Here is a 23,046-nt window from a genome sequence, read left to right on the forward strand (position 1 = left end):
CTTCTCCTCCCGAACACCTTCGCAGACCTGCACATGAACACAACGCCCCCGGCACGCGCGGGTCCACACCGGCCACACACAAGGGCTTGTGAAAACAGGACACATTTCCCTAGACTCCAGGAAAGAATTCGACTCTCCCCATGGACAGAAGCAGGCAGAATATGTGGAAATAAAACAAGAACAACAACAACAAAATGACCATCACTCTAAAGTGTCTGTCAGGGCTGGGCTCTGTGCACATGAGGAGGGGGTCTCCTAAGTGATCCCGGGGCTCCCTGGCCCCCCAGAAGTGGCAGTGAGACAATCAGAGACTATGTTTGGCTGCAAATGACAGATGTCTGTGGAGAAACAGGCTTAAACAAACTAAAGGTATTATTTTTCTCATATAATGAAGAGTCTAGAGGGAGGCAGATGGAGGCTGGGACGGTGGCTCCACAATGTCACGTGGCTCCATTTTCAAAATGGCACCCATGTCCCCAGACATGGCCACCAAGTTCTGGGCAAGAAGAAGGGAGAGGAGGCTAAAGGCTGAAGGGTCCAGCCAACAAGTCTTCTCCTGTTTCAAGAACTCTCCTGGAAGCCTCACCTGTGACTTCCACTTATGACCAGGACTGTGTCCCATAACCACCTCCTGGCTGCAAGGGAGGCTGGGAAGCATAGTTTTTGAATCTGAGTACTAGCAAAGAAGACAAAGCAACAGAAATCTCTGCCACCAGGATCTAACAGTTGATTCAGTTTGGCCTCGAAGGTGAGCAGAGGTAGCCCAGGTTGGTTCTGAGACCATCTGAGGTCACACAGGACAGCAGAAGCATACCCCCCTGTGGCTGACCTGGTCTCCAGGCTCCCAGGACAGATCACATGAAAGCAAGGCCAGTCTCAGTGCATGTGGGTTTATTGAGCTAGGAACGCCATTCGTAGTGCTAGGTTAACCCATAGGAAAGATGGTCATGTGACCAGTGCAACACAGGGGATTGGATCCTCACTCCAGGTGGTGCCCACCAAGCAGCGGATCATGGTTGGGAAGAACCTTACCAACATTAGTCAGTGGGGCCTAGGTGGCTATCATGACCAGCGGTACCTCCCTGGGAGGGTGCCATGAAAGCCTGCAGCATCCAAAACAGTTTTACCTGAAGTCTATTCAGATGTACTCCTTAGGGCATGTTCTGGTTGGGGAAGCTGGTAAAAGCTCTTAAAATTCTGGGAATTTGGATGGTTTCTGACTTCTAGGTGATCTGGGGCCCCAGCGAGCCTCAGCTACACAGGTGACCCCGTCCCATCCCTACCCTGTGGGAGAACCCAACTGTTCGAAGGTCAGCGGAGAGAGGGACCTACAACCAAGAAACCCACTGAAAGGGAAACTATGGGCTTTGCATCAGGCCCTCAACCCACATCCCTCACTCGAGGGGACAGGCACACAGGGTGTCCAGACCTAAAAAGGGCAGCAGGGCAAGAGCACTGGGACCAGCTTGGGAGGCAAGCCAGTCCATTTTCAGTGGGGCAGTAGGGTGCAGATGGGGCCCTGTACCCCAGGCAGGATGGGACAGTGGTGTTGTCCAAGGTCAGCTGTCCTAGTCAGAGCAGGGGCTGCAGAGCCAGGACAGGGAGCATGGAGAGCAGGGAGCTCCCAACCAGGAGCCCATCTGCGGAGGACACCTTGGGGGTGGGAGCAGAATGTGGACTTGAGGCAGAAGCTGGGCTCTGCTCTCTGCCTCCACCTCCTCCATCCCAGGCCACTCATGCCTTCATCGAGGCCCACCTGGAATGGAAGTGTGTGGAAGGAGCCAGTGCAAGGGGCTGCCAGCTCACCATCCCCTCCTTACACCTACTTGCAGGAGGCTGTGCTCAGGGTCCTGGTGGACATCTGGCCGGTCCTGCAGGATTGGAGGCCACCCAGCATCAAAGGCCTGTATGGCACCATCTAAGGAGGAAGGGGTCCAGGGTGGGCTAGGCTGGGAAACCCCAGCACAAGGCCCAGCTCCTCGGGGACAAACAGAGACCTCTGGCATCCTGCGGCGGGGCGGGAGGATAGGACATCTGCAAGGACTGGCTTCTGGAATGGAAGGTGCATGACAAGGAATAACAAAATAGGGACATCTGTGCCACTAGTCCCTTACAAACTGTCACCCTCACAGGGAAGGGTGCCGATTAGCAGCCCCATACTACAGATGGGCACAAAAAAGCTTCGAGGAGTTGACTAACTCTGGGCTGCTAAGTGGCAGAATGGACTTCACAGGCCACCCAGTTTATTCAGACCCAAAAGGCAAGATCATCAGTGGGGACGTTGGGAGTGCCCTGGGGGTGGGAGCACCTCAGAAGTGGCGATCTAGAATTTCGCCTAGTTGCATTCCAGGAACTCGGGGAAACCTGTGTTGACTGCCCCCCACCCGCCCGCCCGCAGGGTCACCAGCCTAGACATCGCGAAGATCCTACTTTGATCTGTGACCTGGTCTCCGGAGAGAACTGGGCGCGGATGTCTCGAGGGGCAGGTCGACAGCAGAGGGGGTGTGCACCCGCGTGGCTGCCGCAAACAACCTGTTTCCTCACCGCTAAAATAAGGTGCCGCCAGCCTGAACCTGGGAAGGGGCGGTCAGCGCCGCCCCGCCTGGGCCCCTCACCCAAGCAGCGGTTCCTGGTGAAGAGTCCCCGGAAGGCTTCGCACTCCTCACGCCGGTTTCCGCTGGCTCCGCAGTCGCACCAGGGCGCCACGCGCGCGCTCGCGTTGTCCACATAGTTGGGAGTGACCGCGGTGCCTGCGGGGACGCCGAGGGCTGGGTAATCGGCCCACCCAGGCGGAGGCAGCCCCGGGAGAGCCCCAGCCCGCGCCCGGATCCCGGCAGTGCGTACCCACGAGGCCCGCGTAGGCGCGCAGGCAGCGGGGGCCCTGATCCTGCAGGCAGCCGTCGGGGGCGCTGGGGGCGGGCGCGCAGGAGGCCTGGAAGGCCAGGAGGCGGGGCCTGCGCGGCGCGACCGGAGGGCGGTGAGCGGGAGGCCCCGCCCGGCCCCGCCCAGGCCCCGCCCCGCTGCTCCCACGGCGGTGCGCACCTGCGACCCAGCCCCGCCCCGCCTCCGCCCCATCCCACGTAGCCCCCCCCCGGCCCCCGCACCGGCAGATCCGGCTGTGCTCGCAGGCGTCTAAGGGTGCGAGGCAGGAGGGCGGCGCCGGGCCGGGCCCCGCGAAGGCGCAGGCGGGCACGAAGGTCTGGCGCCGGCGCTCGGCGCACGCGGCGTTGACGCACGGGCAGAAGAGCAGCGCGTGGGTGAGCGCGGGCGGCCCGCGGGCGAAGAAGCGGCGCAGGGCGCGGCGGCAGCGGGCGCGGGGGCAGCCCCCGGACGCGGCCCGACCCAGGCACTGAGCCACGTATTCGGTGCGCAGCCGTTGGCACCGCGCGTCCGCCGTGCACGCCTCGGCCGCGTCCAAGCATCGGTTCCGTGCGGCCGAGCTGGGTGACCCTGGTGGAGGGGCGGGCAGCTGCAGTTCTCCGCGAGCCCCACCAGTGCGCTTCGCCCTCCGAAGATGCGGGGCGCACGGAGCCCGCGGAGCGCAGAGTGTGGCTCGAAGGCGTGACCGACTGGCGCTCACCGGCCCTCTGTCGCGCGGATGGGCGGCCGCCGGCTCTGGGGAGTCCTGCTACGCGTCACGGGTGGAAGGGGCGCACCAAGACTCGGCCCGGCCTCCCCCAGACGCTGAAGCTCATCCTCCCCAGGCACCACGCCTTCCGCAGAACGACCAGACCCATTCAAAGAGGGGGTCCGCGGGGCTCCTGCCACTCTCACAGGCCCCACCTGACGCGGGAAGCAGAGTAAGGCTTCTGGGGACTTGGCTAATGGACGTTTATCAGAAACGGCGTTGAGGACACGCTGGGACACCTGAGCTTTCTTCCTTTCTTCTCCTCCCTTCCCCAAAGACACCCTTTGAGTGAATCTATTGGTTTCTGAGTCTCCCTCCTTCCAGACCTTCTCGTGCGCCTCCTTCTGCCCCTTACCGCGGGCGTCTTGCCCTTCCAGTCCCTTCTGATGCTCCGTTCTCGTGCATCTCCGGTGCTGCCCCATCTGGACTCTGGCTTCCCCTGACCCCTCCGCTCTCCTCCAGCCAGGCAAAAGAGGGATTCCCCGAAGGCGCTCTGGGCACTGGAGGGCCCATTTAGACCTGGCTGCCAGGGTGTGGACTCCAGAGAAGTCCCTCCCGTCAGGCCACAGGGCTCTGTCCTGAGCCACAAGGCCCAAGAGTCCATGATAGGCAGCACTCTGCTGGGATCTGGCAGCCCCCTCCTAGGACCTGGGTCACCAAAACCAGGCTACCCCCGCCCCTCTCAGGGCTCTCAGCCCCTGGGAACACCACAGTCTTGGGGAAGTTTTCCAGCCTGGCCCCACATCCTTCTCACTGGGTGTGTGGAGGGAGGCGGCTCCTGCCTCAGGTCTGGGAGCAGGGTCCCCATCTGGCCCTGGCCCCCTCTTTCAGGATCCACGGATAGGATGGCGGGAGCCACGGTGATTCTCTCGCTGTGGCTGCAAGCAGGATGAATAGATACCAAGGGCTTAGGATGAGTAAGTATGTGGGGAGGGTAGACAGGAGAGGGGGGAGCCCTCCCTTCCTGTGTCCTCCCCTCCCCTCCCCTTCCCTCCAGGACCCCAGGAGCAGACAAACTCTGCCCTCTGTCGCAGCCAAGCCCCTCACGTGCCCGGGCTTCAGCCACACAGCAGTAGCACTTAGCGTCACCTGAGGTCTTGGTCCCACCTCTGCTCCTTTGCTTACGGGTGTCCCTCTGCCAGGAGTACCCTTGCCTCATCTTTACCCTTCAAACAGCACGTCTCAGCTCCAGTATCTCGTGTGCCTTACACTTTTGTCAGATTCCATTCTCCCCACCCCGCTCCACCCGGTAAAGTGACCCCCCCCCCGCATTCCATGATGCCCCAGCTGGGGAAGGGGAAGCCAAGCTGTTGGAACAGCAGATGCGTGGCACCAGGGAACGAGTGTGAAGCTCCAAGACTGGAGATGGAGAGGAGGGGCTGAGGGAAGGGTAAGAGAGGTGGGAGAGGGGAACCAATAGGAAAAAGAAAGTTTCTGGGACTGGGGTACCAAGACGGGACTTCGGGGTGGGGAGTGGCGGGCTGCCCCGGGTGCCGGCACACCCCATATACAGGTCTCATGCCTGTGCCCCTTATTGTGGTTCTGGTTTTTTCTCCCTCTCTCTGTCCCTGAAGATCGGACAAAGAGGCCAGTGTTGAGGGGTCTCGGGGAGGAGGTGGCCACTCACCCAGCAACAGCAGCAGCATTGCGGGCGCCAAGCAGAGGCCCATGCCGGGCAGCAAACGGGAGGATGACTGAAAGCAGAATCCCAGCGGGACAGGTGTCCCCTTCCCAGCAGCGCCCGAGCCTTTGGCAGGGGGGACCCCGAGTGCCGGTGCCGACGCGAACACTCCCATGGGGAGGAGCCCTTGTAGCGGGAATGACGCCCCGCCCCACTGAGTCCCCACCCCAGGCTCTGCCTTCAGGTAGGTCCAGGAGCCACGGAACCCAGCACCCGCATGTGCCTAGGTGGAAACACACACACACACACACACAGACAAACACACACACACACACACACACCCAAGGAGACCTTGTCTCCCATGCCAGACTGTTAACTTTATGAAACATCATTGTTCTTTCCCTTCTTTTATAATTCTAACTTTTTATTATTAACTAATCTTAGACTTGAAGAAAAGTTGCTAACAAAAATGTTAGTGTTCCCCTTATATATATCCTTCTCAGGATGGCTTTGGCTCTTCGGGATCTTTTGTGGTTCCATACAAATTTTAGGATGATCTTTTCTATTTCTGTGAAAAATAACATTGGAATTTTGATACGGATTGCACTGAATCCATAAACGGCTTTGGGTAGGATGGACCCTTTAACAATGTTAATTCTTCCCGTTCATAAGCGCGGAATATCTTGCCATTTATTTGTTTCTTCTTCAATTTCTGTCATCAGAGTCTTGTAGTTTTAAGTGCACAGGTCTCTCACCTCCTTGGTTAAATTTATTCCTTAGTATTTTTTATGCTATTGCAAATGGGATCGTTTTATTTCTCTTAAAGATAATTTGTCAGGGGCGCCTGGGTGGCTCAGTTGGTTAAGCGACTGCCTTCAGCTCAGGTCATGATCCTGCAGTCCCTGGATCGAGTCCCGCATCGGGCTCCCTGCTCGGCAGGGAGTCTGCTTCTCCCTCTGGCCCTCCCCCCTCTCATGTGCTCTCTCTCATTCTCTCTTTCTCAAATAAATAAATAAAATCTTTAAAAAAAAAAAAAAGATAATTTGTCAGTGAATAGAAGCCCACCTGATTTCTGTATGTTGATTTTGTATGCTGTAACTACCAAATTTGGGGATTAGTTCTAATCATTTTTGGTGGAGTTTTTTGGGTTTTCTATATATAAAATCGTGTCATTTGAGCGCCTGGCTGGCTCATGTGGAGCATGTGGCTCTTGATCTCGCAGTTGTAAGTTCAAGCCCCACATTGGGTGTAGAGATTGCTTAAAAATAAAATCTTTTAAAAAATAAAATGAAATCATGTCATCTGCAAACAAAGATAAATTTACTTCCCCTGTCTGATTTGAAGGTCCTTTATTCCTTTTTTCCCTAAGTGCTCTGACTCACACTTCCAGCACTGTGCTTCATGGGAGCGGTTGGAGTGGGCATCCTTATCTTGTTCCTGATCTTAGAGGGAAAGCTTTCAACTTTTCACCAGTGAGTATGATGTCAGCTGTGGGTTTGTAATTACCTGGCCTTTGTTATGTTGAGGTTTATTCCTCCTATAGCCAGTTTTTTGGAGTTTTTAATCATGAAAGGATGTGGTATTTTGTCAAGCGCTTGTCCTACATCTATTAAGATGATCATATGATTTTTATCTTTCTATTAATGTGGTGTATCACATTTGCTGATTTGCATATGTCAAACCACCCTCGTATCTCAGCAGTAAATCCCGCTTGATCATGGTGTATGATCCTTTTATTTTATTTTTTTTTAAGATTTTATTTATTTATTTGAGAGAGAGAGAATGAGAGAGAGCACATGAGAGGGGGGAGGGTCAGAGGGAGAAGCAGACTCCCTGCCGAGCGGGGAGCCCGATGCGGGACTCGATCCAGGGACTCCAGGATCATGACCTGAGCCGAAGGCAGTTGCTTAACCAACTGAGCCACCCAGGCACCCGGTGTATGATCCTTTTAATGTGCTATTGAATTCACTTTGCTAATATTTGGTTGAGAATTTTTGCATCTGTATTCATCAGGATACTGGTTTGTAGTGTCCTTGTATTGTATTGTATTTCTTTTTATTTCCTTATCTGGCTTTGGTATCAGGGCAATGCTGGTTTCCTAAAGCGAGTTTGGGAGTGTTCCCTCCTCTTTGAATTTTTTGGAAGAGTTTGAAAAGGACTGGCATTAATTCTTCCTTAAATGTTTAGTAGAATTCATTAGTGAAATCATCTGGTCCTGGGCTTCTAACTTCTTAACGTGGACCTTTATCCCACTGACTTTCAGCTCTCTTTGAAAAAAAAAAAAAAAATACTGTGGTCATAAATTTTCCTCAAAGTACTGCTTTCATGGCATACCCAATTTTTGATCATTCGATTTTTATCATGCAATGTTTTTCTCTTTATCATGCAATTTTAAGTATTAAAGACATGTAATATAAGTGGGAGTCCCATAGGATCCAGACACCCCCCCCAAGGGTGAGAGTGTGGGGAGCTGTATTAATCACGTTCTTTATTTTCTGTATTTTATGATGGTTTGACATCTTGGTTTGGTGGGGGTGGGAGGGGAGGGAGCTTGCTGACTAGGGGAGAGACTGCCTCTAACCCTAAGTCCTAGAGTTCATGAAAATTTGCCTATGAATATGTCTTTCACATGCAGACCAATCAATCCTGAGTCCATACCCCCAACCACCTCCTTTTTCCTAACCTTTACCAAGCCTGCATTTGCCCTGCCCTAAGTCACCACAGGGCCAGTACCAGACCATTAGAGACCGCCCCTATACCACACGGCTGGCCAGTCCTGAGGCGTTTATCTTGCCCTTCCTTGCCTTTCCTGCACAAACCTTAGTATAGGCTCTCCCCTCACTCCTGCTTCTGCCTCCGCTCTGAACCTCGTGCTTCCCCATGTGGCCCTGCATGGCCTGACATGACCCCTTCTCTTGGGAATTGTAAGTAATAATAACTCCTTTCAGTGGCCTTAACCTCTCCATGTCAGTACTCAGGTCATCGTTATCAATCAAAATCTCATGGGTACAATTAAGACAGAAGGCAGCTTGGGGTCCCGGGGTGGTGCAGTTGGTTGAATGTCCAGACTCTTGGTTTCAGCTCAGGTCATGTTCTCAGGGTCCTGAGATAGAGCCCCGCATCTGGCTCTAAGCTCAGCGGGGAGTCTGCTTGAGAGTCCCTCTCCCTCTCCCGCTGCCCCTCCCCCTGCTCGCTTGCTCTCTCAAATAAATAAATCTTAAAAAAAAAAAAAAAAAAAAAGACAAGGCAGCTTCAGAAAACTGTCTCATTCAACCTCTGGGGCTGATGGAATAGGAGCCAGCCCGAGCCCGGGGCTGCCTCTTCTCTGCTGCCCATGGCAGAGATGCTTGTTTGTAAAAATTCCCCCAAGTCTTCATGCGCTCTGAAACATGATTCTGCTGCTCTTCCCATCAAGAGGTAGAGTTTCTCTCCCAATCCCTGGAATTTGGGCTGGCCCTGTGACTTGCTTGTGCCAATAGAGCGTTATGGAAGTAAAATGTGCCAGTCGTAGAATCTTCTAGAAGCTTTGCAAGCTTCCACTTACCTTCTGGCAGGATTGGGACTGGGGTGAGACAGGATCACTATTACAAATATTTCCTTCTGCCTCAGGTTCCAATGTGGCATGGCATCACACTGTCACTGATCTGGTCTTCAGTTAAAATCCTGATATTTTGTTCGTAATTGATTTTTTTTTTGCACTGATTTTGATCTTTTAAAATATTGCATTAAAATATTACTTGATTGCCTTTCTTTTGTGCTCAAGGTAAGTGCATCACCTGCCTTACCCTAATACTGCTCTGCTCTCTCGAGTCCTCCCCAGCTGTCATGTGAGCAAGCCTGAGCTAGTCTGTTGGAAAATGGGTGCATAGCCCATTTGTCCACATCACTCTAGCCAACAGCCAGCCAACCCCAGAAGCAGAACTGCCCAACTGACCAGCAGCTGATTGCAATCATAAGAGGCCAACTGAACCACCTGCTGAGTTAAACCTAATTTGCCAATTCACAGAATTAGTTGTTTTAAGCTACTATGTTTTGGGGGTAGTTTTGTTATACAGCAACAGCTGACTGATACAGAAGGTCACCCAACAATTCTTTCATGAAGCACGGGGAGAGAATAAGTGGCTTCTCAGAATCTCCAAGGGAGGCAAAAGAGGTGGGGCAAAGGGGTCATTCCAGCTAGGTAACACCATCCCAGATACATTTGGGGCCCTGGCTGCCATCTGAAGCTCCACCTACCAGCTACCACCCCTTGGGACCCTCAGGGAGCCCCATGGGGTTGGATCTATATACAGAAAAGACTCACAGAGGCTCAAAGGCAGCATGTCTTTCTTCTGACTTCTACTTTGGTGTCCGTTTTAAAACAGCTCCCACTGTCCCCTCCCAGGGAATGGAAGAGAGGCTGAGTAGTGTCCAAAGTCGGGGGGGAGCGACAGCAGTCCCCACACTCCTCCAAAACCTCAAGTGGAGGACCAAGAACCGGGGTGAGGCTGAGGAAGCGTCTGAGGGACAAGATAAGGCAGGAAAAGGGAGGGAGGAGGGTCCCAAGGATTTTGTTTGGGTGTTTTTGTTTGTTTGTTTTTGCTGGGGCCAGGCTCCAGGGAAGTGGACTCTGTCTGAAATGTAGAGCCTCCAGAGCTGGCTTCTGGCCCGGCAGCTGCTGGCCTCTACAGAGCTGGCTCTGGGTAAAATACATGGAGCAGAGACACCCAGGCTCCCGGGACAAAGGCCTCTCCTGATGCCCATCATGACCCAGCCTCCCCTGGTGACAGGAGGTCAGTGACTACATGAACATTGCTCCTTGGACTGATAGATTCTTGGGCTGGAGTATGTACCTTACCAGGATTCCCTAGTCTTAAGGAATGCGGACAGTATTGGGCACCTTCTGATAAGGCTCTGGGGTCCTGGAGTCAGTGGGGCAAGCTCAACTCAGGGAAGAAACTTGCAGGCTGCCAAAGTGCGCGAGGTCTGACTCTGGCTCTTCCCTGGGAGACCAAGTCCCCGGAGGGGCTGTCAGAGGTCGACCGTCTGTAAGTAGCCTCATCTCAGGAGCTCCCTCTCACCAGAGACAGGATCTTGGCTTCTGGGCTTGACCTGCTGAAAATGAAGAGGAGGGATCACGCCTGAGGGCCAGGACCCCCTTTCCTCCCTCAGTGAAGACCAGTGACCCAGGAAGAGATACAACTTCTCTCTCTCCCACCCTGGGGACTTCCAGCATCTGGTCTCCATGACAACAGCTTTTCCACAAGATCAAATCTCATTTGCATAATAACCCAAGCTCAGAAACCTCAGAGGGGCCGGCAGATGAGGGGCAACAGAGGTGGGTGGATGAGGTGGGGGGCCCCACCTACCTTGGGGTTGCAGGCAGCACAACAGGGCAGAGGCTTCTCAAGGTGGTTCCTGGGCTCAGGCAGAGTCCTCAAGGTCTGCAGCAATGGGTGGAGGACATATATTGTGACCACAGGCAGGAGTCCCTGGGGCAAGGTGGGCTCAGGGGCCTCAAGGTGACTGGGTGTTATGTGGAAAGGAGGGGGGCCCATCTGGAAGGAGGTAGAAGGCAAGAGCCCATCCTTCACTTCCCTCCCCATCTCCTCCTGTGCCTCACTTACCCAGGGACCGGGGCTCTCCAATGGCTGCTGGGCCCAACTCCATGGGGTGAACACTGCTGGGGGGGCGGTCCCTGTTTGGGGCATCTTTGGGCCTGAGCAGTGCGATAAGATGGCAGGAGGTTGGCACAGTGGTCCTGAGCAGGCATGCCCGACCTGAGTTCTGCCTTGAATGAGTCTCTACCCTTCTGGTCCACATCCCTGCCTCCAGTTCCCTTCCTGCTCCCTCCTGGGAGAGGCCCCCGGGGTTCCAGGCGCCAGGTCTGACTCCTGCCCTCCTGGGGCCATGGGCACTTCTCTCTAGCCCTGACATTTCTCTCAAGCTCTGCCATCACCCCAGCATCCTGGCATCCCTCCAGATATTGGCATCACTCAGGTTGCCCCCCACCCCGCCCGGCCTCCAGGACCCCTGATGCTGACACACCAAACTCTGAGCACCTTGCCCCTCCCCCATAGACCTGCAATCACTGCTCATTGTGTCAAAGCCCTCTCAGAAGCTGGGACCTGGCTGGTGCCCTGCCCCTGTCTGGGCTGCCCTCTGCCCCCATCTCTAGCCCAAGCCCTGCCCTTTCCCGCAGCTTGTCCGGAGTACTCCCAAGGCCAGGCTGTGTCAGATGTGCCATAGGGGGCCTCCCTTGACCAGCACCGGGTGATCAACCATGCTCAGGTACTATGTGACCTCCTCCCAGGTCACGGAGAACTGGGTGAAGGGCAGGCCCTTGGCACAAGGGCAGCCAGCCCCATAGCTAAGCAGCGGTATGGAGTGAAAGGATGTGCTGGGCCCAGCATCTGCGGACTTGAAAGGTGTACAGGAGACATTTAGGCAGAGGAAGTGGGAAAAGGCATGTGAGGCTAGAAAAGTCTTGAAGGGCACAGTGGAGCAAGAACCGAAGGATGAGTTGGTAGAATAAAGGCAGTCTAGGGTGAGGCAGCCCCCTGGTGGGAGAGACAGAAGAGGGGGTCAAGAGGGTCTGAACCTCAGTAACTGGGAGGGGTTGAGGGCCCCCAGGGATCCACACACACCCATTGTGGCCTCCTGCTCAGGGCTCCTTTCCACCACCTCCGGCCACCTCTGTGCAGCCGGGGACAAGGTCTGAGGACCCCACCCCAGCTCCCCCAGGCAAGAACCACGGGAGTGGGCTCAGAGCCTACCCACGGCATGCGGCGTCCCTCCTCGAGCCCCAGAGGCATTGCTGGAGACGGGACCCCGGCTGCCGGCAGCAGCACCAGGCCAGGCCAGCCCCGGGGAGCAGAGGCAGCAGAAAGCTAAGGATCAGTGCCAGCAGGAAGGCCTTGTGGTCTGGGGACAACAGGGCAAGGCTGAGTCCTTAGCAGGTGCACCATCCCAGCCTTCCCCACTTGTCCCCCATGGACACACTTTCAGGCTGCATAGGGCCACTGTCCACACTGCCACCAAACCCTGGCTTGTCGCAGGAGGGCGGAGCCCAGCCCGGAGCGCAGTGGCAGTTTTGGTTACTGTTGCAAACCTACAGAGGAGAAGAGAGAAGGAGGATCCCATGGGATCAGGAACCCCAAGCCACCTGCCCCTATCAACTTTCTGACACTCACCCCATGGCCATGGCAGGCTGCCAGGCATTGCTCCAGCTCCCAGAAGGTAGTGTTTTGGCAACGCCTGTCCTGGCACACCTATGGGCAGGGTGTGCACCGGGCAGTCGGGGGGAGTGATGCTCCCCGCGCAGGATTCGAGCATTAGGGAGGGGCGGGGGGGGGTACAGGGCTCACCATGCTAGGTCCACACTGGGTACCTGGCTCTACCAGGCCCAAGTCGAGCACGTCCAGCTGGACACCGGGCAGCACGAAGACTCCCCTGCAGGTCACCTGATGGCTGCCTAGTCCAACGGTGGAGTCCACGGGCACCGTGTGCGCCGGGCGTGGGCGCTGCTCCCCGCCCAGGCACTGCAGCTTCCCGCACTGCGCATCCCTGGGGAGGAAAGCGCAGGGTGATCAAACAGCGAGATGTGTCCTTGCCCCAACGCACTACGCAGCTTCCTCGCCCTCCCCTCCGCTCCTCACCTCTGCGCACAAGGCACGAAGCCACCCTTGCGGTCCTCGCCGCAGTTCCCGTGGGCGTCTCCCGCGGAGTTCACCGTCTGGAAACAGGCGTCCGGGGCTGGGCTGGAGCCTGAGGACGCATGGGCGAGACCGCGCTGGCTTCAGGGCCCCCGCCCCCTCCCGTCTTCCCTGGAGTAGAAAAGAGCGCAGGCCCGAGGATGGGCCGGGGTGCTCGGGTAGTCTCACCAGGCCCCCAGAGCTGTTGGCACTGCTGCTCGAGTGTAGGACACGCGCCATCCCAGCAGTAGCCCCGGCCGCTGGCGCAGGGCGAGCCGTCCAGTAGGTAAAGGTCCGGGGGGCAGTAAGGGGAGGCACCCGTGCAGAACTCTGGGAGGTCACAGTCGCCCACAGCTCGGCGGCACGGCACGCCAGCCGGCTTCAGCTACGCAGGTGACCAGGTGGAGGGAGGGTGGCCGAGGCACAGAGGGACAATAGACAGGGAGAGATCCACGCCGTAAGCGCGGCTCAGAGGCTGAAGGGCAGAGCAGAGCCCGCACCCGCAGGGGGACCCGAGCGTGCCAGTCAGCCAAGACCACCAGGCCGGCTCGCAAGCGCCCCCTAACCCTCACCCGAGCCTCCCACGCCCTCACCAGGCAGCGCGCGCAGCAGTCGCCGTGGGTGCACTGGGCCCCCGCGCGCAGCGAGCAGTTGTGGGCGAGGCAGCAGGCGTCCGGGCACTCCTGGAGCCAAAAAGGGGATGTGGGACCAGGTGAGGACGCCGCGCCCCAGACCTCGGGGGAGGGGGCGGGCGGGGCGCCAGCCTCGGGCCCCCACCCCACCCGCACCCCGGGGCCCGGGAGCGCGGACCTGACCTGGCTGGCGCCGCAGTCACACTCCTCGCCGTCCTCCACGAGGCCGTTCCCGCAGCGCGCGCGGGCCACCAGGAGCCTGGGGTCGGGCGCGTTGGAAAGGCACGCACCGCCCCCCTTGCGGAAGAAGGAGCGCAGCTGGCGCCGGCTGCAGGCGCTGAATACGCGCGGGAACGGGGGCCTACGGGCAGGGGAGGGCGTCGGGCGTGCGGGCACCGCCACCCTCAGCCCCCAGCTCGTCTCCGATCCCCTCCCACCACTACCCGCTGTACTTGGCCGCACAGGCCCTGGCTGCGCGCACAGCGCCTAAGCGACCGGCGGCCCGGATCCTCCAGAGGCAGAGCCCGAAGAGGGCAAGTAACCTGCACAAAGTCACACTGCGAGCCCGAGGCGGGGACCAGGCAGCCCAGGACTCGAGGTCGAATCGCGACCTAGCGCCGTTCCTCCCGGGGTTAGAGAATCCTCGCTAGAATGTTCTGAAAATAACCTCCATACTTTTGAGAATCTGCTTTTTCTGCGTTTCCTCCTTTTAAGCGTCATGAAGAACTCTCGGGGCGGTGCTATGGTCATATCCCCATTGTACGGGAGAGGAAATCGAGGGATAACCATTTCTTCCGAAGAAAGGCAGCTGGGGAAGGCCCCCTGGTCCAGCGGAGCCTCCCCCCGCAGCCCCTACCGACCGCGGCGTCCGTACCCGGTGGCCGCGGCCATGACGCAGCCGCCTTGCTCGGCCGCCGCCTCCACGCAGCAGCCGTCGGGGTCGTGGCTGAGGCCAAGGCTGTGACCTATCTCGTGGGCCATAGTGGCGGCTGCGCCAATGGGGAGCTCTGAGTGGTCCTGAGAGGGAGCGGGGACGGTCAGGGCGGGCTGCGGGGCCGCCTCCTCCCCCCCACCCTCCCCTTCCTCTGCTGCCCCCTTCCTATCCCCAGGGGTGGAGCTCACGGTGCTCACGCCTCCCGAGCTCTCGGCGCGACACATGCCCTCGATGGGCGCCAGGCCCACGGTGGTGCCCTGGAAGGCGCGGCCCCTGAAGGCGGAACGCATGCATGGTGAGTCGGCCGGGCCAGGATTCTGGGCGGCCGGGCCGGGGCCCCGCGTGGGCATCAGAGGCACCCACGTGAGCAGCTGCGCAGAGTCGTGCGGCCGTCGTGCCCACAGCCCCCGGCGCCAGTGCAGGAAGGCCCAGAGCGTGGCATTCGCGTCCGGCGTGACGCGGCTCTGGTCCTGCTCCGTCCACACCTCCAGGCCGGTCAGTGCCACCTGAATGTCCAGAGTCCTGAGAATCTGCGGACGGGACGGGGGTGAGGACAGGACGTGCCACAGTGCCCGTCCTCCTCCGTGGGGGCGCCCTCTCTTCTCTGCTCGGGTCCCGGGCCTCATCTCCAAGCCTGCCACACCTCCCCTAGGACTTGCCAGCCCATATGACAGTCACCCCCTTTAGGGGTGTCTTTCCACCAACCCCAACCTGGTTCACATAGTTGGCCACCTCCAGGAGACGCTGTTTGGTGTGGTTCAAGTTCCGGTGCTGGGTCAAGAACTGGAAAGGCAGACATAAGAGGGTGTGACAGGCTGAACTGGCCCCATCCCACCCCGGCAGCCCCCAGGGCCTCTGGCTCACCAGCGTGTGGTCAGCCACTATGTACAGCTCCAGAAACTTCGGGCTCCTGCGGACCTCCCTCCTCTCCTGGGGAGAGGCAACGGTGACCCTCAGCAGCAGGCTGCTGGGCTTGAGTCCTGACCACTAACCCCAATTCCCAGGAAGCAGAAAATTAACTCTAAAAAACTGCTAGGGGGTGGGCCTGGGTGGCTCAGTCGTTAAGCGTCTGCCTTCAGCTCAGGTCATGATCCTGGGGTCCTGGGATCTAGCCCCACATCGGGCTCCCTGCTCGGCGGGAAGCCTGCTTCTCCCTCTCCCACTCCTCCTGCTTATTCCCTCTCTTGCTGTCTCTCTCTCTCTCTGTCAATTAAATAAATAAATAAAATCTTTAAAAAATAATAAAATATTTTTAAAAAATAAAAAAAACAAAAATAAATAAAAATTGCTAGAACTTGTTTCTTCAGCCTCCAAATAAAAATATCAGGATCGGAGGCCCTGAACTGGGGCTGTGTATTCCTATGTCTTGTGATTTGGAGGGTTATGGATACTGCATTCCCATTCCCCCTCCTATCTGTGCCCCTGACCTTGATCTGAGTGGCACGAGAAAGGTTGGCCATGTCCCCTTTGCTCCTGGCATCCCTGTGGCCGCAGGTCCCTTTCCAGCCGAGCAGCTGCCCAATTTGGAACATCTTGTGAGTGATGAAGTCCTCAGAGTCTCCAGCTCGTCGAGGATGCACATAATAACTGGCATTCCTGTCCAGTGTGATCAGGCCCCTAGGGCGCGGAGGAGTGCAGAGGAGGGTGTGAGGGGACTCTTGCCCCAGCCCCAGGCCCAGCTCCCTCCCACGGAACTCCTCACCTCATCCCAGAGCAGGTGCTGAAGACTACCCAGGAGTCAGGGAAGCCCCTCACACGCCCATGGTAGTGGCAGTGGTCCTGGAGAGCAAGAGACCCAGCCCCAAAGCTCAGCCAGGGCTGAACTGGGAGGGGCAAGAGAGAGAGGGCATGGTGGGGGGCTGGCTCCAGGCTCTCCTTAAGAAAGGAGGAGAATGGGGAAGGAATGGTGGAGAGGTCCTCAGGGAGTGCACCCCCCAGTACCCCTTACCCTGTCCTCAGAGCCCACGGGAGTATCTCACCGTGTGGTTGGGAACCAGCACCACTGGCTGCCCATCTGGGCTATAGTGGGTTTCTGTGTATCCTGGGGCCAGCAGCCTGCTGGGAGGGGGTGTTGTAAGAGTCAGCTAATTCAGCCTGGCCTCTTCCAGGATGCCCTCCAGCCTTCCCCCCTGAATGCTAATTGAGCAGCTCTGTGAAGCGAGGCACAGGGCTAGCACTGAGGAAGCACCCACATGTGTCTTAGGGAACAGACAGGAGCCACCATGTGTTGCTCAGGTCAGAAAACCCTGGGCTAGAGGCAGAAAGGTGGAGGGCAGGAAGGAGCCTTGGCGGTGGCTGAGGTGTGGGAAGTAGGAGTGTAGGAAGCACCAGGGAGGAGCAGGAATGGGGAAAGAGTCTGTGGTTCCTGTGGGACCTGTGGCAGGCAGCTGGGTCCACAGGTCTGGGGAGGGGCAGGAGGGAGGATTCAAGAGACACTGATGAGGAGGTGGGACCTGGAGCCAAGGAAGTGCAGTGGCCTCCCTAGGTGGCCCTACTTGCTGCTCAGCCTTGTTGGGCATCTGGTCAACCTTCTCTCGTCCTCTTTCCTGTCCCCAAGATCCTTCAGACCTTCTCTGGCCCCTAGACCCCACATATCTCCCCACGCGTCCTTCAGTGATGTTCACCCCATGCTTCCAGAGAAAAGAGAATCTCCACCTGCTCACAGCTGCTCCTGCCTGCCCACCTGAGCAGGAATCCCCATCCCCACCTTCTCCAGACCCCACTCCAGTAACGATTCCACCTTCTTTCTCCATCTCTCCAGGGCCCTTCCCACCAAGGTGAATCAATCATGAGTCCATTTCTCTTCTGTAAAGAAAATCCTCAACCCCCATCTCGCCTTGACCTCTTTACTGCCAGACCAACCCAAAGACCTGTGATGCCTGCTTCTCCACCTCCTAGTCTTTCCTCCACCTTCTCTAGCTTGGCTCCCCCAATACACACAACACACTCAACCCGAGGAGTAGGCGATGTGGTCACCCCCTTTCATGTGTGGGGACGTTGAGCCTCAGAGGAACTGTGGTTAAATGTGGTGGAACTAGAATGTGTTCCTGGTCCATCTGGCTCCATGGGGGAGAAGTCAACGTGTGTAGAGTGCTTGGAACAATGCCTCTGAGGAAGCAAGCACTCAATGAATGATAGCTATTGGTAATTCCATCTGGATGGTTTCCAGACCCCACGCTCCATCTTGGACACCCACCCCACCCAGCCCATCTCTGCCTGCTCATTCACCAGCTCAGAATCTTTGGCTTTGCCCCATCCTGGACACTCAGCCTTAAAATGGCCTCTGTGATCTGGTCCTACTGGGACTTCCCAATTTTATTTCACGCTGCTCCCCTCCCTGCCGATGGAGACCCTCCAGGCAAGCCAGACAAATTGCCTCCCCCTGAATGTGTCTGGACTTGGTAGCCACAGCACCTTTTTCCCTGCTATCCCTCAGCCCAGAGCACCTACCCATTCTTGGAATCCATCTTGGATTCTCTTTTGACTAAGCACATCCTTTGAGCACCCACAGGGTGATGCTCACTCATTTCTGGCAGGAAGCTAACAAGGTGCTCCTGGGGCTGGAACGAGGAGTGAGCCCCACAGCAGGGCTCACCCGGCCTCAGCAGCCTACTTCAGCCTTGAGGGAGCCAGTCATGGGCTGGCATGACTCTTCTTGTCACCTGTACCTCTGTTTCTGGGGCCCTCGCCCCATCCAGCCTCTCTCATGTGTTCCCCTCAGTGCCGCCCACACCAACCCCCCCTGGAGAGGGGAGCTGTTCTTGGCTGCTAGCCTCCTCCCCAGCCTGGTACTCACTGGTTCTTCTCCAGCTCCAGCAGGAGCTCCTGCCCTTCAGCCTTCAAGGCCACCAATCCTGTGTCTAGCTTCGAGACCTGGGCAAGAAGGAGAGCAGGGCTGAGGGATGGGCTCAAGGCTGGGATGGGGAGCTGGCTGGTGAGGGAGAGCGCAGGAGGCAGGGGGCAGTAGCCTCCCCCACTTGCCACAGCAGGTGTGGGTGTGGGTGGGGGTGAGAACATGCAGGCATATATGTTCCCAAACTCGGGATGCTTTTGGCTCTAACAACAGGCATTTGACCCAGCCTGCTAGGTGAACACCACATCCTCCGGAGAGATGAGACAAGGGGTCCCAGAAAGGTATCCTGCCTTACACAAGGTGACTGGGCCCTTCCTCTGGCCCTCCCTCCTGTTTCACAGCCAGAAGCCAGAAGCCTTCCTCTAAGTGGGGAGGACAGTGGCGTCCTGAAGACATTGGGTGGAGGAGCGTCGGGTAGTCAGGCTCAGGCGTCCTTACAGCCTCTTGTTTCTGTATCTTGCTGCTCCCCACTCCCTGTAGAATTCAGACTTTACTCCCTCTTCCTCCAATTCCGACAGACCGAAAATTTCCCTGGCCTCCTGAAGGCCTGCCCCACACCTGCTTCACTGAGCCCGTGAAGTAAACATTAACCCCCCCATTCCAGGCCAAGAGGAAAACATCCTGGGCCAGCCTCTCCTTCCCCATAGCCTCTTTGCCTCTCCCAGCCTCTCTTTCCCCATACGCTCTTTGCCTCTCCCACCCTGTGGGATTACTCCATCTGCCCCTCCTTGTCCACTCTGCCTGGCTGGGGGCCCAGAGTTGGAGCCGGCCCCAGAGCCGTGGAGAGCTGCTGTGTCTTCAGAATGCTGGCCCCACCCTTGCTAGCCCTGCCCTTTTATCCCACCATGCACTGGGCTGGGCCCCAGGCCAAGGGGCTCAGATTATTTGGGGGGCCTTTTCTCTGCAGGTGGGAGCAGACAACTCCCCCACCCCAGCCAAGAGACCTCCCCAAGGCCCCAGGCATGAGCTCACATGGCCGGAATGCCACTTACTTTATTGGAGAAAGGTTTGCACCAAGCACAGACAGCAGCCCCAGATGGAAAGCCTCCTCCTACCTCAACCCCTGCCCGGGCTCCCCTCTCTCTGTCCTTCTGCAGCCCCTCCTGTCCTTGCTTCCTCGCCTCTTGGTGACCCGGCTATTCACCTAGCACCCCATCCCTAACCTGAAATGTGGGTATTTCCTGCCACTTGGACAGGACTCCCTGCCTCAACTCTGTCTACTGTCCTCATCTTGGCAGGCTTCCTGGAGGCAGGGGAAAGGAATGCCTTCTGGGATGCCCTTCTTCATCACAACCCAGGCTGGACGGGGAGGGAGGACCACAGTCAGTGTGACTCCAGCATGTCCCTAGCCTTCCCTTCTGCCAGTGATGTCTAGGACAACCAACTCAAAGCTTGGGCCTGCTTGAATGGGGGCCCCTGGGGGTCTGGGGGACCCAGTGAAGGTCCTAGGTTAAAGCCTGCTGGGCCTATGGGGCCCTCCTAGACTTCATGACACTGTCGTCCTGCCTTCCTCTTTGCTGGCTTAGAGAGTAGGTTGTCCTCTCTTGCCTGAAAATTCAGGATGAAGAGGGCTCTCTAGACCTGGTGGGGGTGGTGGGGGGGAGACACTGGTCAATGGTTACAAGTCTTTCAGACCTTAGTGGGCCTCAGGCTTCTGGGCTTCTGGTCTCAGGCTGTGTGACCTTGGGCACTTTCTCCAACCTCTCTGGGCTTCAGTCTGCCCCTCTGTGAAATGGGGATACCAAGGCCACTGGCCTCCTGGTTTGTAGCACAGCTGTGTGACACATACAGATGGGGACACGGTTATTCTGGAAGTGTGTGATGGGTGGGTGTTGGCAGGAAGCTGGGGCAGCGCATCCTGGAGAAGCAAAATCAGGTGCATTTGGGGGGCACTCGGAGAGTGACCAGTGCCCCCTGGCCAGAAGTGGATTCTGCATGAGCCAGGGAGGCTGAAGTTTTCCTGGAGGGAACAGCAATGTGTCCACAGGGTAACATATTCTAGTAAACTGGGCAAAAGGAAGATATTTGGGGGTTTTCTTAAAGAGGTCCCTGAAAAGTTTCAGGCCCCACAGATTCTGGCCCCACCTCTGCCTGGTGGGGTGGGGGTGGCCTGAATAATTCTGGGAGGGAGGGAGTAGGGGGAGGTGGGGGAGGAAGCCTGAAAATGACTTCCATGTGTGAAGGCTCATGTGAGCCAGATATCTCCCCACCCCCACCTGCCAACCCTCCTGGAAGGGGCCCGAAAGGCCCCCAGCCAAACTGCCACGCTGAATGAGGAGGGGCAAAGGGACTGGGAGACCCTGGGCTCCTGCAGACGGAAGGATGAGCTGGCACTGACCGGCTCCTCCAGGGTGACCGTGCGTCGGGCTCGTGCATCCGGGACCCAGTGCAGGGTGACTGGTTCTCCAGGGTTGTTTCCTGGAGGGAGGACAGAGTAAAAGATGAGGGGGAACATAGGGGGGTGGGGACGACCAAGGGATGAGGTTACAGGACATCAGCTGGTTGGAATAGGAGACTCTATCTTCAACATTCAAAGGTATAGCCTGGAGAAGGGTGGCCACCCCTGGAGCATCCTTGGACCCAGGGAGGTGGCAGAAGAGAGACAGAGGAGCTCAGCTGGGGAAGTGGGAGCCCCACTGACCTGGGGGAGGCTTGGGGGTCAGAGGTCACAAGGAAGAGACCAAGGCCCCCAGTGCAGAAGGGAAAGGAAAGGGGACGCAGCCTTGGGTATTTTTAGACTGGGCAGCAGATGCCTTTGGGGTGAGAGATCTGTGAAGAGAGGATGCCTGTGTCTCCGCCATCTGAGAAAAACAACAGCCAGATATCTGGGGAGACCCACGTTGCCCAGAGCTCCCCTTGGGGGCTTCATGCTGGAAGCGGGACTTCCGGGGACTCTAGCTCAGAAGCCCCTTCCCTGGATCTTCAAGGTGGGGAGGCCTGGGGAACAGAGCCTGAGTGCTCCCGGGCCAGGCGTGCTTAAGGGGGCTCTGGAGGAATACCAGAGCCAAGCATTACTCAGAAGGCTCTGGAATGCTCCCCTGGAATGCTCCCTGCCCCCCACCCCACACTGGGTCCCAGAGGCTCTTGCCACACCCGCCCTGCAGGAGCCAGGCCCCAGGCAGCCCAGAGCCTGTAGGCAGCCCTCCCTGTCCTCTGACACAATCCTTGGGGAAGTGAGCCCAGCTCCCAGAACCGACAGCCACCCAGCACCCAGCCAGCCCTGACCCCACGCTGAGATGGTTGACTGCGGAAGTGTTCCAGCTCTGGCCAGTCCACCCCAACTCCTTTCTCTTCCTCCATCCTCTCCCCCAGACCCGGTCATCAAAGACCCGGAATAGCAGCACCTCTAGGAGTCCCCTTCCCCCAGGAAGCCCTCCCTGCTTGGATGAGCCAGTTGCTACGGTGGGGGAGGGATCTGAGTGAATCTGGGAGGAGTGGGGGGCAACCAGCCCAGAGAGGACTTAACTGGGTGTGGAGAACTACCTCTTGCTGGCCCTAGGCTTCCCAGGTAGAGAGGGGAGGGTGGGCCTGTGCGCAGGTGTGCGTGCCGGTTGGGGGTTCTCTTCATGGCACCCCTGAGGAGGGAGGGGGGGCAGAGATGGAGCCGTGATGATGAGGTTCAGGGAGCCAATGCGGTGTTGGGGAGCACAAAGCCCCTCTCCACTCCTCCCAGGGGTTATCTCACCTTCTCCTGACCCCAGGTTGAGGAGGAGGGAGCAGCCGTCCCCAAAGGCATGAGGGCTCTCATCCCACCCCCTCAGGGCCCCAGAACAACAGGACCCTATCCCTATTGGATACTCTTGCGGACAGTGCTCCCGAACCCAGTGCCCCCAGGCTGACCAGCCCAGCAGGGCCATTCCTGCCTCCTCCCCAGTGTCCGGTGTCCTCCCAGTCCCTCCACAGGCCACTTCCCATACAGGGTACAGGACTGGCCAGTCCTCCTATGCACTGGGGGTGTGGAGGTTAACTCCCAGGGCCCCTTCTGTCTGAAGCACCCTTCTCTATCTCACCAAACAAGGCAACAATATCAACAAAACACACACACACACACACACACACACACACAGCCCCAAGGCCCTGCGCTACTGGGGATGAGCACGAGGCTGCAGGAGGGTGAGGGCACAGCAGGGACTCCTGGGACCCCGTGGGCTGCGCCTCAGGGATGGAGGTGCAGGGACGTGCACATCGGTGCATGGGGTCTAGGGGTGGTCAAGGCCGAGAGTCCTGGCAGAGGGTTTTGGGAACTGGGGCGGCTGCTCAGAGGGGATCGCCCCCCCCCGCTCCCCCCCGCCCCCCGTTTTGCCATTGCCACTGTGGCAGCTGCGCAGAGTGTGTCGGTCTGGGCCCCAAGGCCAGCCCCAGGACAGCTCAGAGTCCCTGCGCAGGCCCTGCGGAGACCCTCCCTGCCCTCCCAGCCACCGCGGTGGCGGACAGCGACATCCCCTGCGCCGCGGGGCACGTCCCACTCACCTTGAAACGCCTCGGCCCCCCACACCGGCCAAGGCAGCCGCAGGAGCAGCAGCAGCAGGCACGCCCGCGACCCTCGAGCTCTCGGGGCCCCCCGGCCCATCGCTGGGAGCGCCCCGGCCCGCCACACGGCGGCTGCGGGCGGCCGGGCCCCGGCTCCGCCCCGGCTGGATCCGCGCCGACGCACGCCCAGAGCAGCCGGCCCGCAGCCTCCCGACCCTCCCGCGCCACCCCGCAC

At 58.1% G+C, this 23,046-nt stretch overlaps 2 protein-coding genes across 16 annotated transcripts; both read right to left on the reverse strand.

Annotated features, from left to right (window-relative positions):
- Window positions 1–874: 874 nt before the first annotated feature.
- On the reverse strand, window positions 875–5,298 carry GFRA4 (GDNF family receptor alpha 4). Its single transcript, XM_081832285.1, has 6 exons — window positions 5,256–5,298; window positions 3,105–3,615; window positions 2,845–2,954; window positions 2,616–2,750; window positions 1,827–1,918; window positions 875–1,653 (listed from the first exon to the last, which is right to left on the reverse strand). Exons 1-6 carry the CDS (start codon window positions 5,296–5,298, stop codon window positions 1,573–1,575), a joined length of 972 nt encoding a protein of 323 aa, XP_081688411.1. The 3' UTR covers window positions 875–1,572.
- A 1,254-nt stretch (window positions 5,299–6,552) lies between these two features.
- On the reverse strand, window positions 6,553–22,941 carry ADAM33 (ADAM metallopeptidase domain 33). 15 transcript variants are annotated; one of them, XM_031038308.2, is made up of 22 exons: window positions 22,812–22,941; window positions 20,680–20,759; window positions 18,285–18,361; window positions 16,468–16,546; window positions 16,191–16,267; window positions 15,916–16,105; window positions 15,353–15,418; window positions 15,200–15,271; window positions 14,852–15,018; window positions 14,677–14,761; window positions 14,429–14,571; window positions 13,738–13,915; window positions 13,516–13,605; window positions 13,112–13,307; window positions 12,887–12,995; window positions 12,596–12,794; window positions 12,422–12,499; window positions 12,231–12,339; window positions 12,005–12,152; window positions 10,856–10,947; window positions 10,598–10,672; window positions 6,553–10,343 (listed from the first exon to the last, which is right to left on the reverse strand). In XM_031038308.2, exons 1-21 carry the CDS (start codon window positions 22,909–22,911, stop codon window positions 10,653–10,655), a joined length of 2,355 nt encoding a protein of 784 aa, XP_030894168.1. In that variant the 5' UTR covers window positions 22,912–22,941; the 3' UTR covers window positions 6,553–10,343; window positions 10,598–10,652. The 15 variants fall into 15 exon arrangements, with proteins under 15 accessions (XP_030894168.1, XP_081689266.1, XP_081689264.1 ...); XM_081833140.1 differs by having other exon boundaries at window positions 15,353–15,475; XM_081833138.1 differs by having other exon boundaries at window positions 14,677–15,018; window positions 15,353–15,475; window positions 16,468–16,543.
- Between the last annotated feature and the right edge of the window lie 105 nt (window positions 22,942–23,046).

The sequence above is a fragment of the Leptonychotes weddellii genome, chromosome 10, assembly GCF_054177405.1.
Source record: "Leptonychotes weddellii isolate Sample4059 chromosome 10, ASM5417740v2, whole genome shotgun sequence".
Taxonomy (NCBI): domain Eukaryota; kingdom Metazoa; phylum Chordata; class Mammalia; order Carnivora; family Phocidae; genus Leptonychotes; species Leptonychotes weddellii.

What these genes read in the sequence shown, in the direction of transcription:
- ADAM33 (XM_081833137.1), bottom strand. Translation starts at nt 22,911, where the DNA reads ATGGGCCGGGGGGCCCCGAGAGCTCGAGGGTCGCGGGCGTGCCTGCTG. An exon ending in GCTCGGGAGGCGTGAGCACC is followed by an intron (nt 14,572 to 14,676) that starts GTGAGCTCCACC and finishes GCTCCCTCTCAG; the next exon opens with GACCACTCAGAGCTCCCCAT. An exon ending in TGGAGAGCCCCGGTCCCTGG is followed by an intron (nt 10,673 to 10,855) that starts GTAAGTGAGGCA and finishes CCATTGCTGCAG; the next exon opens with ACCTTGAGGACTCTGCCTGA.
- GFRA4 (XM_081832285.1), bottom strand. Translation starts at nt 5,298, where the DNA reads ATGGGCCTCTGCTTGGCGCCCGCAATGCTGCTGCTGTTGCTGG. An exon ending in CGCCTACGCGGGCCTCGTGG is followed by an intron (nt 2,751 to 2,844) that starts GTACGCACTGCC and finishes GCGTCCCCGCAG; the next exon opens with GCACCGCGGTCACTCCCAAC. An exon ending in CTGAGCACAGCCTCCTGCAA is followed by an intron (nt 1,654 to 1,826) that starts GTAGGTGTAAGG and finishes CCCACCCCCAAG; the next exon opens with GTGTCCTCCGCAGATGGGCT.